The 14,899-nt window shown below is 43.1% G+C and overlaps 1 protein-coding gene across 2 annotated transcripts in view; it reads right to left on the bottom strand.

The window, feature by feature from the left end:
- The window catches only part of pdgfrb (platelet-derived growth factor receptor, beta polypeptide), a 34,887-nt gene extending 20,329 nt beyond the window's left edge, over positions 1-14,558 (bottom strand). The window contains exons 1-3 of one of the 2 annotated variants that reach the window (XM_049586725.1): positions 13,958-14,558; positions 1,216-1,293; positions 125-436 (exon numbers count right to left, since the gene is read on the bottom strand). In XM_049586725.1, the coding sequence (XP_049442682.1) occupies positions 125-436; positions 1,216-1,252 (349 nt within the window). In that variant the 5' untranslated portion in view covers positions 1,253-1,293; positions 13,958-14,558. The remainder of the gene's footprint in view (positions 1-124; positions 437-1,215; positions 1,294-13,957) is intronic. The other variant, XM_049586726.1, reaches the window with a different exon arrangement.
- Between the last annotated feature and the right edge of the window lie 341 nt (positions 14,559-14,899).

The raw sequence follows: 14,899 nt of genomic DNA, 5'->3' as shown, positions 1-14,899 counted from the left end.
AATTAAAGGTAACACAGCAACTCTTATTTATATACAAATGGTCATTTGGTGGGTCAAGTATTTTGTAAATGTTTCCACTTCACAATACACTAGGTGTCAATCTGAATTAAAAAACAGGCCTCACCTGGAACAAAAACAGCCACCTCCTTAGTCTCTCCATTGTGTTGATCAATGCACTGATACACCCCTGTGTGCCTCCAACTCACGTCCTTCAACTTCAAAACACTGGACGTGGAACTGCTTTGCACGATTTCATAGCTTTGCCCACCATTTTGAACTTGGAAGTACGGCACATCGTCTCTTTTGAACTCCCACGTCGTTTCCCCCGAGCCGGAGCAGGTGAGGGTGAGAGAAGAGCCCTCAGTAAGGACGAGCTCTTTGTCACTGGGTGTGATCTCCAGACAGCAGAGCTCGGTGCAGAAATACAGCAGCGCTGCTGTTGGCACAACAAGGAAAAAGGTCAGGTTGGGAGGTCAAAGAGGCAGCGGCATGAGGTCAAAGGTTAAATCAACAATACAGATCCTGCTCTGTATCTAAATGATGAAGGATATGAGTTGTCTGGAGTGGATATGTGGGAGGGAAGTGATGCCTTTTCAGTGACAAATGTATTTTAAAAGACAGAGGTTAGTTTGAATGCATCAGTTATCCTTTACATCAAAGTACTGCGTTATCTCACAGGCTGGACAGCTAATAAATAATCCAAAAAGATACATTTTTAAGGGGTCTATAGTTCAAGCATCCTTGACTTTATTAAGGTATATACACCAAATAAAACCTTGTGAAATAGGATATCCTTACAGTAAGAAAAACTTTTTCATAATTGCAATTTTTTTAGTTATTTATTTATTTTGCAAGATATTTTTAGGGCATTTTTGCCCTTAATTGATAGGATAGTGAAGTGTGAAAGGGGGAGGGAGAAAGAGACATGCTGCAAGGGGCCACAGGCTGGAGTCGAACCCTGGCCGCTGCGGCAACAGCCTTGTACAAGGGGCGCCTGCTCTATCCACTAAGCCACCGATGTCCCAGCTAAATTCTTTTTTTAAGTTGGGACTCTTTCAATTGTTAAATGATTCATTTGGATGTGTTGTTAAATAGTGAAAGTGCAAAATACTCAACCTAAGCTTGGTATCATGCTCTTCGCTTCCCTGAAAAGGAATCTGTGGTCCTGTTACAGATTTTCATTTTTTTGTTTGTATTTTGAAATTGAGTTCTTACCTGTAACCGTGACTGTCAGATGGAGCTTGGACGCCATCACCGTCCTAAAGGTGGCCGCCTTCAATGCACTTTGTTCTGCTGGACAGACAGAAGAGACAACAATGGTGATTAAACTTCTTTTATACCCTTTTTTGGGAATACTGTGGCTTGCTAATGGTCAGTTTTACAAGAAACACAAATCATCCAAATAAACAAATATTCAATAAACCCAGTGGAAATTAAACGGAAACAACAGGAAGAGCTAGTTTGAGTTCACTCTAAGTGACAACACCACCACCACAGTTAACATCTCATCAGGCTTCATATCATGATGGATTGATTGCTGCCCTCCTGAGCGTCAGCGTGTCATGTTAAGCAAGAGTTTAGAAAATAAATCACACTGCCTGTCAGAACAAATCTGCTTCCAATCACAGAAAATGCTCTGCTCATACTGAAGGAAACAAACAAAAAGTATTTAGTGTGTTGTCAAGCTGCTTTCTTTAACAGTCTCAGAGTCTGAGGTGCAGATGCAGCTCGCTCTGGAGGTATTTGATGCCTCGCTGCACCCGGACAGAGCGACAATGTCTGGCTCTTTTTGTTCCTGGTTCACCAGCATTCTGCCCACTAACAAACGGGTCACTGTGTGCGGCTTTGCAACACGCTCACTGGCAACAATGCTGCGTCCAAGCTATTCTAGAGGCGTGCTGAGCCATTAATTAGTTTTGGTGTAAACAAAAGTGAAAATGAGGGCATTCAGATAAGCTGCTGACACAGGAGCATACCCAAGATTTTAAAAGGCTGCTTTGGTTTTGTAATACAAATGGCATATCATGTTGTACACCAACACAATATCAACATAATTTATGAGCTATTGAAGTCAAAGGTGACTTATAGTAACTGTCCCATCTTCCCATGTGCAACATTAACCACAGTTAACCACTGCAAAGTCACAGGCAAAAGGAGAGGTTGAGGAGGGGAGGAATGGTTTGTTATTATGTTTGGGATGGGGGTTAAGCCTTGCAGCACACAGACGTCTGGAAACAGTTAAGGATGGATCACAGGCCTGCACCCAAGAGGGTGGGAAAGAGAGAGAGGGCGGAAGAGTGAGGCTTGGGAAGAGCGAGGGTGGAGGAGGAAGTGAGGGAAAGAGTCAGTGGAAAAATTGTGAAATGTGTCTTAAGAAATCCTACCCCATTTAGTTTTCGCCTGAAAATGCAATCCAGTTTTACAATCTCTATTTTAAGAAATTGGACTATTTTTACGCATTATGTAATAGAGCATGTGTTTTAAAGATGACATTTCTCCATCTTATCTCCAACTATGAGATAACTCAGAGTTGTCAGCTTTCATTTATCAAAAGTCTGGCAACACTATCCTTTAAGAGTGTATCTATTAAAGTGTATCACAGTTACAGATTGTTTTTTTTTTTTATTATTTCAAGGCATAAAAGATGTTAAAAAAGCACTTTGGCAGTGGCGGTGGGGTACAAGAAGTTCCATGACTAACCCAAAGCCAGTTACTCAAACCAGAGATACACGTTGCCTCTCTAAATTAACAGCCTTTGGCACTTCCGCTCCCAAAACTTGAGTTGCTCCAAAAACATGACTGGTCCATTTCCTCCCCCGGCCTCCTGGTTCTAATAAAAAACGGGGGAGGGAGAAACAGATACGTTTTTTTTTTTTTCCTATCTGTCATAGTTCACACACATGTGCACATACGCACATCCTTACTGGTGCATAATGCATGCGCTAAAGCACACACAGTGTTCACATGGGCACATGCTGTATTACACTTATTCTTCCACTATCTACACACACACACACACACACACACACACACAAACACACCAACCCCCCCTTCCCATTTTTGTCACTGCAGTCTGTGTACAGTTCACGTTCCCACAGTATTCCTCTGGAACTTTCCCAGGGCCGCTGATACACTTGGGACCCTACTGGTGATGACGGCAGGAGCAGGAGAGGTCACCTTATCCCGAGAGGCCCGAGCGAGCAGCAACAAGGGACAGTCCACTGAGGAAGCCATACATCAGCGCTTACGAGAACCAGCAACCTCAGTGTCAGGGATGATGACTTTGAGCGACAACAGCCAAACGCGGCGACGCCAAAGGCATGTGTCACTTGGCAGCAATGAGGACTAACAAATGTTATTGTGACTGGCTGCTGCTGCTGGTGCTGTTTCTGCTGAAACAAGCCAAAGAGCTACGCTAGGGCTACTGCAGGATATGAATGTACATCTGAGATCAGCAGAAAACTGGTGTACTTAAATCTTATTTTTTGGGGGGTCTTTGAAATGGACGGAAAAGTAATGTTTGGCTACTGCAACATGATGAGGTTCTATGTTGACTTTTAACGGGGAAAGAATCTGACCCTCAGGATAGGATGTGCTGACTGGGATCAGAGGACCAAAGGGAGCCAGTGGACCACTTCAAAAAGAGTGAACACTATGGCAAGATTTATCCAAGATTTAAGAACATGCAACACTAACATCAAAGTCGTAGTCCTGGTGCGAGGAGACACCTAAGGGTAGATCTAAGAGCAGTTGCAAACATAGCTGGTTTTGTGCTAATCTCTGTCGCGGTCAGGTCTTTGTGCAAGAGAGGGAATATACACACAGTGAAGTGTTAAAAAGGGTCAGGACACTGGTGAATCTGCCAAGAGTGTTTGGCAGCATTTCATTAACTTTGTTCTCCGCTCCTTGGGAGCAGTTGGACCCCTGAAACAAAGAGTAGCTCTTTGTTTGAACCTTACAAACAACAGACTGGTGTTTGAGGCAATTTACAGTAAGAAACATCCACAATGTCCAATAAGTCAAGTTAACTCAAGTGGCTCTCAGTCTGAGGCTCTTGTGGAGGGTCTTAAAGATGATTTAAAGGTTTTGAAAAACATTTTTCTAACACAGATGTTTATTGTTGTCTTTTTAATCTTCCACATGGAATACCCACAATGATTGTGGAGGTCAAAAACAAACAGTGTTTACGCAAGTGATGGCGCGGTAATCACTATGACGGATAAACTGTTATCCCACTGTATATGTTTTCCCACAGATGCTGGGAATTTGGTGGCTGATTGACCCCTCATGAGTTTTATAAACAACGCGGCTACACTCAAAGTGTCACTGGCTAATGAGGAAGAATGTAAAAATCGACCTCAGCGGGACGCACGCAGCCCACGCACAGCCCCACAGCAGCCTGTAATCCCACTTCAGGGATTATCTATATATATATACTGTAGCTGCGTGTTTCAGTTAAACATCTGGCAGTGATGAAGCAGTCCTGGATAAGGTGGGAACGGTTTTGTGAACCACATTTGCAGCCAACTGTTTGCTTGACTGTGTCCCAAGGGGGGGTGTTTTGCATTTATAAGGCGGGGGGGAAAGTGTAATCTATAACAAAAGAGAGAAAGATGTCCAAAAAGCTTGCCAAAGTGCAGCTGGAGAGCTCTGACTTCCTGCATGGGGAAATTTTCTGGCCATGTGTGGGTGTAAGGCTGTGATGCATCAGTGACACAGCAGACCACCACAAACACTAACCAAATACTCAATGCAATACCACAATGAGAAGAGGACAAACTGCACATCATGAAACTTCTACAAAAGAAAAAACAAAATGCTCTAAATAACAAGCTGCACAGAAAAGATGTAAACTCACAATCAGGAACGATGGAAAAAACAAGAACAAAGACAGAAACAAACAAACAGAAAACAACAACCATCAAGCAAAAACAGACCAATTAGACCAATGACAAAGCGTGACAAACCATTGACACACCACAACAACGCTGCACACAGCACCAGACAGTGGAAAAAGAATACAAAGGGAGCATGCAGACGCACAAAATACAATTTATAGGAAACACCACATCAAAAGCAGGGGGGCAGCAGAGGGAGCGCACGCACAGTCTTACATCACAGACGGTGATGTTTATTCTGCTGAAGTGTACAGGAAGCTGTGATCTGCAAAACAAACATCTCCAATTTAGTAGTCACTTCTTTCCAATGCAAACAATTATATCACTGACCACTTTATCAGGACTTGTGGTAAATCATGTCACTAGAATAGCCGCAGTGCGCGATAAATGTACAAGCCAGACTCTTCTTTTTTAGTTTTTAGAAGGATGTCAAGTTTTCTTGATGTATCTCTGACTTTGGCGAGCGCTGTGGGAAAAAAATGACCCAGTCTGTCTTTGTTAAAACAAACCTCCATTTTTATCACTCCTCTTGGATGGACAAATCCCCCTGAGGAGAACCTTCTGGTCCCTCGACAGCAGACCCATGATGCACTGCACCCACCCCAGACGGCCTCGCTGTCCCCCAACATGGCTAAGACACATATGGTACATTACCAGAGCTGTAATAATGATAAACCGCAGGCGCGTGAGTAAAAGGCAGTTTCAGCTAAGACAGCACACATGTCATCAACATGCGGTCAGAATATGTGAGTTAGAGTAAACAGGAAATGTGTGCAGTCTGCTTATGGAGTCTGTGTCTGAGTCATAATTATCCATCTTTCATATTGTAAAAGAACAGCGGAAGACAGTTGCACATCTTCCATGTGAGCTCTCAGGCATTTCTGTTTATGAAGAACTATCAGTGCTACACAGATCTGATTGTTTTGTTAAAACGCTCTCCGCGCCATATGTGCCATGTTTAAAGCTGCAATTATAAAGTCTTTTTGTTACTTTGTGGGGCAGTGGAAACATGCTGTGAACTTAACACAAGTTTCCATCCAAATGTAGATCAAATTTTAAACGAATGCCTAGAAAATGCCAATTAATGCTTCCACCCATGACTGTGAGGAGTTGGCAGCATCAAGTGTGGCGCTAATCACAAACACAACCTTGTCCCCTAATCCCCTGACAACAATTAATTTACTGGCCTGTATTCACTTTTGTAATCACTTTTCGTGTCTGACCTGTATTCAATTTTGTATTCACTGTCTTTGTTGTTGTGGCACTAGTTGGGTGACAAACCAATGCAGAAGAATACGAAGCTAGTTCTCACTCCCAACCAATGACTGTATATAAAGATGGACAGTGCATCTCCACCAGAAAACCCGAATCTGCACAGTAGCAGTCTCCGCAGTATCACTGTTTGACCAGTGGTGAGCAGCATCACTGATCGCGAGTAATAAGTTGGCAAGTAAAGCTGTCAATCATAATGTCACATCCCCTTTTTATAGCGTTAAATAACTAATTAAAACCAAACTTATCAGAAAAAAGAAAACTTAAAGACCAATATGATTAGAAGTAGCTAAAATGACAAAACCATCTTTGGGAAAAGCTTATTTGAGGTGTACTTTGATGTTTTAGTTTGGCCCATGTCCCATCCACTGACATGGAGGAGGCGGGGTTTATGACCTATACTGCAACCAGCCATCAGGGGGTGACTGAGATGTTTTGGCTTCACTTCTAGGGAGCTGTCATATCGTCCATCTTCATTATACAGTCTGTGCTCCCAACTTGTCAAATACAGCAGCTTGGTCAGAGGCCCTAAACTTCAAACTATGGTGCATCAGTTTTGGGCGTGTCAGTTTCTGCTCGTTACCTGATGTTTCTTTTCAAAATAAACTTCCGTGATAGGTTAGGTACTTGATTAGGTTTAGGGAAAGATTATGGCTTGGGTTAAAATGACATTGACTGTTGTCTCTTGGGTGAAAGTCCTGTCTTTGTTGACCCATCCATCCACCCTGACCTCCTCCCTGCACAGACTATCTCAGTCTTTAAACAGTTCTATGTCAGTTCTCTGAGCATCAAATATTGACATGATTGGGTTTACATTGTAGTTGAAAGCCTGAGCGTCTCTAACAGACTTTGTGCATCAGTATCAGACAAGGGGTTTTATAAAGCATCAGTATTTGAGAACTGGTTGGGATATGATGCAACAAGATGATGTAAATAAAAGACTGCCATTCAAATCTTGATGGTGGTACAGTTGAAACTTCACAATCCTCCTGTTATAGTGGTTCTTCACCAGGGGTTTGTCATTCTCGGAACCCATCGGCTGTATTCGGCATCTGACTTCCGGCAGATGGCCATACAGCCTCTGGGGGCAGACCCCTGATTTTTTGGCATTCCGGTTTGATTTGTGCGGAGGAGGCGAATTTCCATTTCTGACTTCCGTTTATATATAAGTAAACATGCTGAACCATTGTGATGGATTCAGAGTTTGCAGTGACGCCAATTATGTTCCACCTCGTTAGTTCACCGCACGGACCATTTAACCTGGCAACAACTGCAGCCGGCTCAATTGTGATTGGTCAATATCACATGGACCACAAACAGCCTACACCCGGAAACCAGGGCTCTTCCGCTCTTCTTCCGGAGGCAAGATCTCCGAGGTTTGCCTACAGACTCTACATTCACTGAATGTAGAGTCTGTATATAGAGACTAGGGGTGTGTGGACCCCCAGCTTTCACCTTCTACAGGGTTAAATCCTCAAATGTAGCTGACAACTATGGAGTTCTGGTCTAAATCATATCCAACAACCACAGTCTTTTCAGATAGAGGTCCTTGAAGCAAAATTTTATCAAATGGGAGCCCATGACCTCAGATTTTTCACATGCAAAAGGTTGAGAACCACTGATGTTGCCTACGTCATGATTTATGTGCTAATTCTGTTTCCAAGATGCTAAAACACTCTGTAGATCTATGAGCTGCAGGGTCAGGTGATAAGTCTCTGTGGTTTCATCATTATAAGCTTTTTTTTTTTTTTTTAAAGAATCCATCACATATATCCCACACATTTCTACACTCCAGAAACTCCAGTGCCTGTGTCAAATTGAGTAACTGTTCTTAGAACATATTGATGCTGAAAAGAGAGCTTACGTTTTCATTGCGATTGCTGCAGTGGCTAACAGAAAGAGCTATATTTAGTTAGATTTGGCTCATTTGTGCTGATCCCCAACAAGAAGATGCAGTTACACAGCTGGACATAAGACTTTGAAATCTTCTGTATCAGCAAAAAGCAGCTTGTTTCCTGTAACTTTAGAGCTTGAGGCTGCACTAAAGAATATCTCAAGTTTGTGTTATCAGATTCTGATGCACTTTAAAAAATCCCTTCCCTTCTCCTTCTGGTTTTATTCAGTTCAGCATTAGGACACAGTGACTGTGAGTGGTCTCACCTCAGCAACCAATGTGACTCTGCACTCATGCTGAGGCAACACATGTTTGGGAAACTGTGGATTTTGGTTTGCTCCCTTTCAAACAGAGTTGTAAATGCTGTTTGTAGTGGCGGTGGGGGGAAGTAAAGGGCTTCTGGGTAAAACTGACGGTTGTAGAAATGACGGCCTCAGATGTGGCTAGTGTTTGATATCAGTTTAATGATCTAATTTTCTACTCATTTGGGAACCTAAACTAGGGAAAATAATTAGGATGTCAAAACTACAGCAGCTCATTTTTTCCCTTTTCTTGAGCAGTAAATCTTTGAATTGCTGCAGCTAGGCTGTAATTTTGCATGCACTCTGTCCCACTCCAAGCAAATTCACATTGCTCAGAGGGAATACAGGGATATCAGATGTATTTGCTAGCATAAGCAGCACCACATCCTCCCACTTTTTTCTTCTGAGACCTCTGCACCCTCCTTTTTGCTGCACACCAACACTTGACGGTATAAGCCCCCCAACCTGCCCTGTGAGAAGTGAAGGACTCCCACACACATTTCCAGTCCCTCCACTCTGACACACCCACACCCCCCTAAAAGAAAAAAAGGCAGAAACAGCTGAATACAATTAGGCCCGACTGGCTTTAAATTCCACTCGTTTCCTTGAACACGATAATGTTGAAAGGAAGGGCAATCGGAGGGAAAATAGTGACAGAGAAGCATCAATCTGGGTGATAATTTCTACAGTGTGTGCAGTTTTGGCTTTCATATTCAATGTTTACAGCAAAACAGTGTTGGAGCAGCTCTTTCGAGTATTGTTTTCTGTGCATGAGTATTGACAAATCAGAGGGAATACCAGTGATGAATATAAATCTCACTGTAGCTCACAACAATGTGACCACTAACTCTGAAAAGCAGCACATAATCATAAGACAAACTGAGAGAAAACCAAACAAGTCTCCATTTTCCATTGTGTGGAATATTTGTATCTTGTAAAAGCAAAGGCTGTTTTTCTTGGTCCTCCTGTCTCGCTGCACTGTATCACCAAATCCAGCATGTTTTTGTTGGACTGAGGACAGCACAAACTCCAGAGAGAAAGAGTTGGGCTTCAAAATAATCTGATGGAGACCAAAACTTCCTGCTGAAAATCTGGATTTTTCTTTATGCAGTTATATCAGAGAGGAGATTGAAAAATCTCTCTGATGTTATACCTGTACAGGGAGCAGAGGGAGTAGTCAAATCCCTGATTTGCGTAAAGGAAGTGAAGCCCCAGCATTCTACTACAAGCAGGTCCAAGTTTAAAATATTACATAAAGCCCCTGACAACTTGGCTCCCAATCTTATAGGAATAGTTCAGCATTTTGGGAGTTACTTTCTTTCTGAGAATCATGTCTGTATCATGAATACGAAGCTGGAGCCAGCAGCCTGTTAGCTTAGCCTAGCACAAAGACTAGAAACGGGGAATTTTGAACTGTCATTTGTAAACAAACTAGACATAATGTGTTAATTAGCGACCTTAAAAAAAGTATTTCACAGCTGGAAAGATGATAAAACCGTGCAGTCTATGTGATAGAAAGACACAAATACTTTTGAAAATGCTGCTATATGATCAAATAAAACAGAGGAAAAGGGATGTGGCATTCACTTTTGCTCAAGAAGTAGAAAACCTACAACTACTAGAATGCACTGTGCTCCATCTGACCAATAAGCGCTCCCACTGGTGGATGACATAATACAAGTTTGACTGTTTTTTTCTACAGGACACAATATGGCGGCCGACTGATAGTAAACAATCTTGAATTGCAGTCAGTAAGCTTCAGTATGTCTCTGGAAACCATTTAGACACAACAGGCAACACAGTAACAGAATCTTGGTTTAGTTTTGGTCTGAGTTTGTGAACTTTGGGGGTTTGGGTGGGGGTGGGGCGTGTTCATGGTGGCGGGAATACAAAAGTGAGGAGGTACAATCTGTAGTTTGAGCAGCAGCCTGTAAAAATCATTTGGCGAATTTGAGCTGAGAGATGAGCAGATTCCCACATACTACCCACAATGCTATGATACAAAGATAGTTGAACACTGGCAAAGTATCCCTTTAGGTTGTGCTAGTAGGTATGATTTTCTTTATAGCATAAAATATTTATGGCTGAATAAGTAGCACTCAAGTTAAAGGTCAGAAAAAACACACTTAGGCCCTAATCACACAGAAAACATTTTCAGCAGGAGGTGTTTTTTTTAAATTGTTTTTAATGAGAATGAATCTTTTTACTCCCCATTTTTGCATTGCTACGTACCTCGTATTTCTGCGCCCTAGACACCTGGCGTTTTTGCTGGAGCGCTCTAAACTCCTCAACTTCAAAAAACTTCAACTCAGAGCGGAGAAGCGCCTCACATCATCTCCACTTTTTTCCCATTGTCCAATCAGGATTTGATAGGCGGGCCTTCTGTGGTGGTCATGGCCACAAGTTTACAGTTGGTTAACGATGAGGGAGAAACTGGTGGTGCTCAGTCGCTTGGCAGGACCAATGGACTCCCTGTGGTTAGTATTCATTTTTATTATGCTAGGTCTGACGATAGACAGCAGGTTGTCAAACTGCGCCTGAGTCATCCCAGAATATGCCTGGAAACACCCATCATCGAGGTGAAGCTTCTGGACCAACTGGTGGTACTCCCTCCGTCCCATTTTAGTAACTATCTACCAATTACTGTGAAATAAAAAAAATATAAACAGTAGATGATTACATGGGAAGTTTAGGGTAAGGAGGTTATGAGGTGGTTGCCTGGCAACAAAAAAAGGTGCAGCTAGCGTTTTTTTTTAACTAGTGGCATTGAATTTAAAAACAAAGGCAGTGCAGGGTGCTACGCATTTTGCAACCTGCAAAACACTTTCTGTGTGATTAGGGCCTTGGTTGTCATTTATTAAGCATTTAACACTTAAAAACTATTGATTATGATTATAGGCAGGACTGTGTGGGCATGGTTTGATCAGATTTGACTGAAAATGGCCTGGAAACATAAACAGATTTTGGTTTTGCAGTTTTTTTTAATGAATATTAATCGGAAAAATAGCGAGTTAGTTGGCCAATAGAGGACGTGTAGTGGAGTATAAAGAATTATTTCCGCATGAACTACAGTGGAGTAGAAGTATAAATTATCACGAAATGGAGATCCTCATAGAGAATTTCTCTTGAAAATCACTTCTGTGCATTTTAACACTGTTCCCGTAAAGTCTGGCATTATTACTCGAAAGGAAACATTTCCTCCAGGAGTCGTCCTGTAGGAGTGGCTGAAGTCTCTAGCTGAAGATGAGATGCAGCTGCCTGTCAGCTCTGTGTGAGTGGGAGGGAGGGAAAGAAGGAGGGAACAAGGGGGAGGCCAGATGGACGGGCAGCCTTACAGGATGCTGTATGTAGCACCACTTAGTGCTCTTCATTAAAGCTATATGACTCAAATACGAGTCTAAGTACAACATTAAAGAGGCAGTGACCTAAAGGCAAGGCAAGGGCATGAGACTGATAGACTTCCAAAGAAACAACAGCTCAGTTTGAAAGTATGAGGGATGAATTATGAATCAGCCAATAAGCAACTGAGTCATAGACAGTTCTATCTAAATATATAAAGGAAAAAAACCCAACTTGCACTCATCAATACATATCATCACGTGATAACATGTCTGAGTGCTCTGAATGACTTTTTAAACTCTAAACTTCATCCATATCTAAACAACGTCACACTAGTTGTCAGGGCGCGACTGCTGAACAGCTGTGTGTTCAGCCCACAGAGGATAAATCACAAGCGGACAGAATGGGATCAACGTGTTTCAAAACTCACTGTCGAGCTCAGGCCGCTACATATCGGCACATGTGAGCCGAATCAGACTTCTGGCATGTTTTCTGCATGGTCATAATGTGAAGCACATTTTCTCAGCGCGGCTGGCATGTGGAGGGCCCAAAGAGTCAGGAAACAGCTGATGACGAAGGATTAGGTCTGGGCCAGGGGAGTGGAGCCGACTGGGCCGCGCTGCATCAGGGCAGGGGAGAGGAGCTCTGCTGTAGTACATACCAGCAGCCTGACGCACAGGGAGAAAAATCCCCAACGGTCAGGAGACAAATTAAACTTCACTCTGTTTTACAAATCAATGCTATAAAGAGCTGTCAGAGTATATTCACTGTTTTTAAGGTGAGGATGTGAAGTGTTCAACAGGAGACATCCAGCTGAGGGTAAAACTATGACATGAATGCAACACCGTCTAATACCGATGATGGTAAAAGTATGACATGCATGCAATTTTCCGAGAGCTCATCTGCAACAACAGTACTATACAATGCCTGGACCGAAATATCCACAGAGCCGGAGAAGATCAAAAACTTCAGAAGGCAACTCTTGACTGTAGAGGAGGAGAGCAGCAGACACAAAACACAACAATGTCTTGATTACAGCTTATGCTCATTCAGATGCCCCCATATCAGAGAGGTCATCTGTTTAAAGAAGATGGATGTGGAGTTAATCGACCCAACAACTTCACAGTGCAGCCGCTACACATAGCAGGGAAGCCATGAGGCTTTCAGGTGCCAAACATATGGCGGGTTCGAGTGAAAAGACATGCATGACACATGTGTCTGCCATAAAATAGCTCACATTGCTATAATGTAACTCATCCCAGGTACTAAACCCTTCTTCTGTGATAAATGAGAGGAGGTGATTCAGCTGATTGTTTATGTCTGCCCGGCTCTGCGTTCCTCACACCACACCGCACCGAATCACATCTTTATGAGAGATTTGCATTTTAAAAAGGGTGACTGAGGCATTAAGCTGTAAATTCAAGCTGGTATGTGTTATCTCTAAAAGATCCAGAAGATGTTAGTGACAGTGACTGATGCCAGGTCTGATACCACTTCACAGACACAGCTTTTCAATGAGCTCTTCCATGTAGCAATGCAGAGAAGACTGATCCTGTTAGGGGAGGAAAAAGACTGATGGTCATAGCGGTGAGGACCGCCGGTTCACTGAGGGTGACTGAAGAGAGCTGTTTAAACAAGCCCTTTAGCAGTGAAGCACAAAGTGGAGCGCATACAAACAGCTTGTGCTATAAAGCCCACTGTGTGTGTGTGTGTGTGTGTGTGTTTGTGTGTGCGCAAGACCCCGGGGTACCTTGTCAAACGTATTCTCTCGGTGAGAAGATAAACATTGTTAAAGTTGCGCCGTGTAAAGAATGAAAAGGTGTCTACGTGCAGAGATGCAAGCCGTCGTTGCCATGTTGATGTTTGAACAGGTTGCTCACACTCTTTCACATTGTAATTCCTGGTGTGTACACATTCAAGTATGTGGGTGACAAATACCAGCAAGAGAGACACATCACCTCTAACTAGCAACATAACACCAACGAAACAGACTCGTGTTGAATCAGGCATTTGTTTTGTCTTCAATTAGATCATTTGTCAGTTCAAATCAAATAGAGCAGCAGCCCAGTGCTGTACAGATGAGGTGCATCCTCTCCGAGACGGACAGCTATGAAATTCAATCTGTCACAGTACGCTTCCCGTTCAGGCTAAACGAATTTTCACCAGTTCATCTTCACTTCTGCCAACAGCTGCCAAGCAGCCGTGACTAAAAGTAAAATCCTTGACAGTGACAGAGAGATAAGACCTCTTACCTTCAGAGTGATCCTAGAAGCACAGACGAGTCTTCCCTCTCTGTCCGAGGAGGTTGCCGGCCAGCAGTCGGTCTCCTCCTTCTGAAATCAGAGGAGAGGTTTCCAGCTGGTTGTCTCTACAGGGGCTGCTGCCTCAGATGTATAGATCCCTCAGATGTTCAGAGTCTGAGGTTAATCTCTGCTGTCCCGGGAGTATGCAGGAGGAGGTACCGTTCTGAAGCCCGGCTGTTTGTTTAGTCAAATCACAGCGCCACAGGGGTCTCCTCTCCTCTCTCACACTCTGAAAAAGCCTGCCCACCGCTCCAAAAGAGTGCTGTAAGTTTAAAAAGAAGTGGCATGCGCACACACACACATACACACTGCTTCCCTGACAGATTCACACAGAGGAGGGAGACAGTGGTCCGGCCCTGCTGAAGCTAGAGTAAGAGTGAAGTGGAGAGGAAGAGGAGGGAGGGAATTGTGAGTGGGAGTTGAGCAAACAGCAATAGAGGGAAGTTTAAAAAAAAAAAGAGGAGTGAACAGAGAAAGAGAAAAGACAGAGGGAGAAAAACTTCAAAATACAGGTTCTGCTTGTTGTTCTTTGGTAGCAGCTCAGAGGACCCGAGCCGGAGTGATTTGTTTATGAATGGAGTGGCGAGCAACTGGAGGTGAACTGAGACAGTCTCTATTGGCAACAGCAATCTGGACCGCATCTAACCCCTCCATAAAACAACAAACACAATAAAAAGGAAGAGAAAGAGTGAGTGAGAGGTCCAAGCGGAGGAAAAAAAAAGGGGTTTTGGCAGAGCTCATGGTGGCCTGCTTTGGAAACAAACATGGAAGTCTCAGTTTCTCAGGAAAATAACTTCACTTATATAATCACACCGATAGAATCGGGTGTAAAAGGGGTTAAACACATACGGTACTTTTAGCCTAAGTGAGTCCATTTAACCCTTGCGTGTT

Source organism: Epinephelus fuscoguttatus, linkage group LG9 (assembly GCF_011397635.1).
Source record: "Epinephelus fuscoguttatus linkage group LG9, E.fuscoguttatus.final_Chr_v1".
Taxonomy (NCBI): domain Eukaryota; kingdom Metazoa; phylum Chordata; class Actinopteri; order Perciformes; family Serranidae; genus Epinephelus; species Epinephelus fuscoguttatus.
The sequence above is the reverse complement of the archived record's forward strand: the minus strand, read 5'-3'. Positions and strand labels throughout refer to the sequence as shown.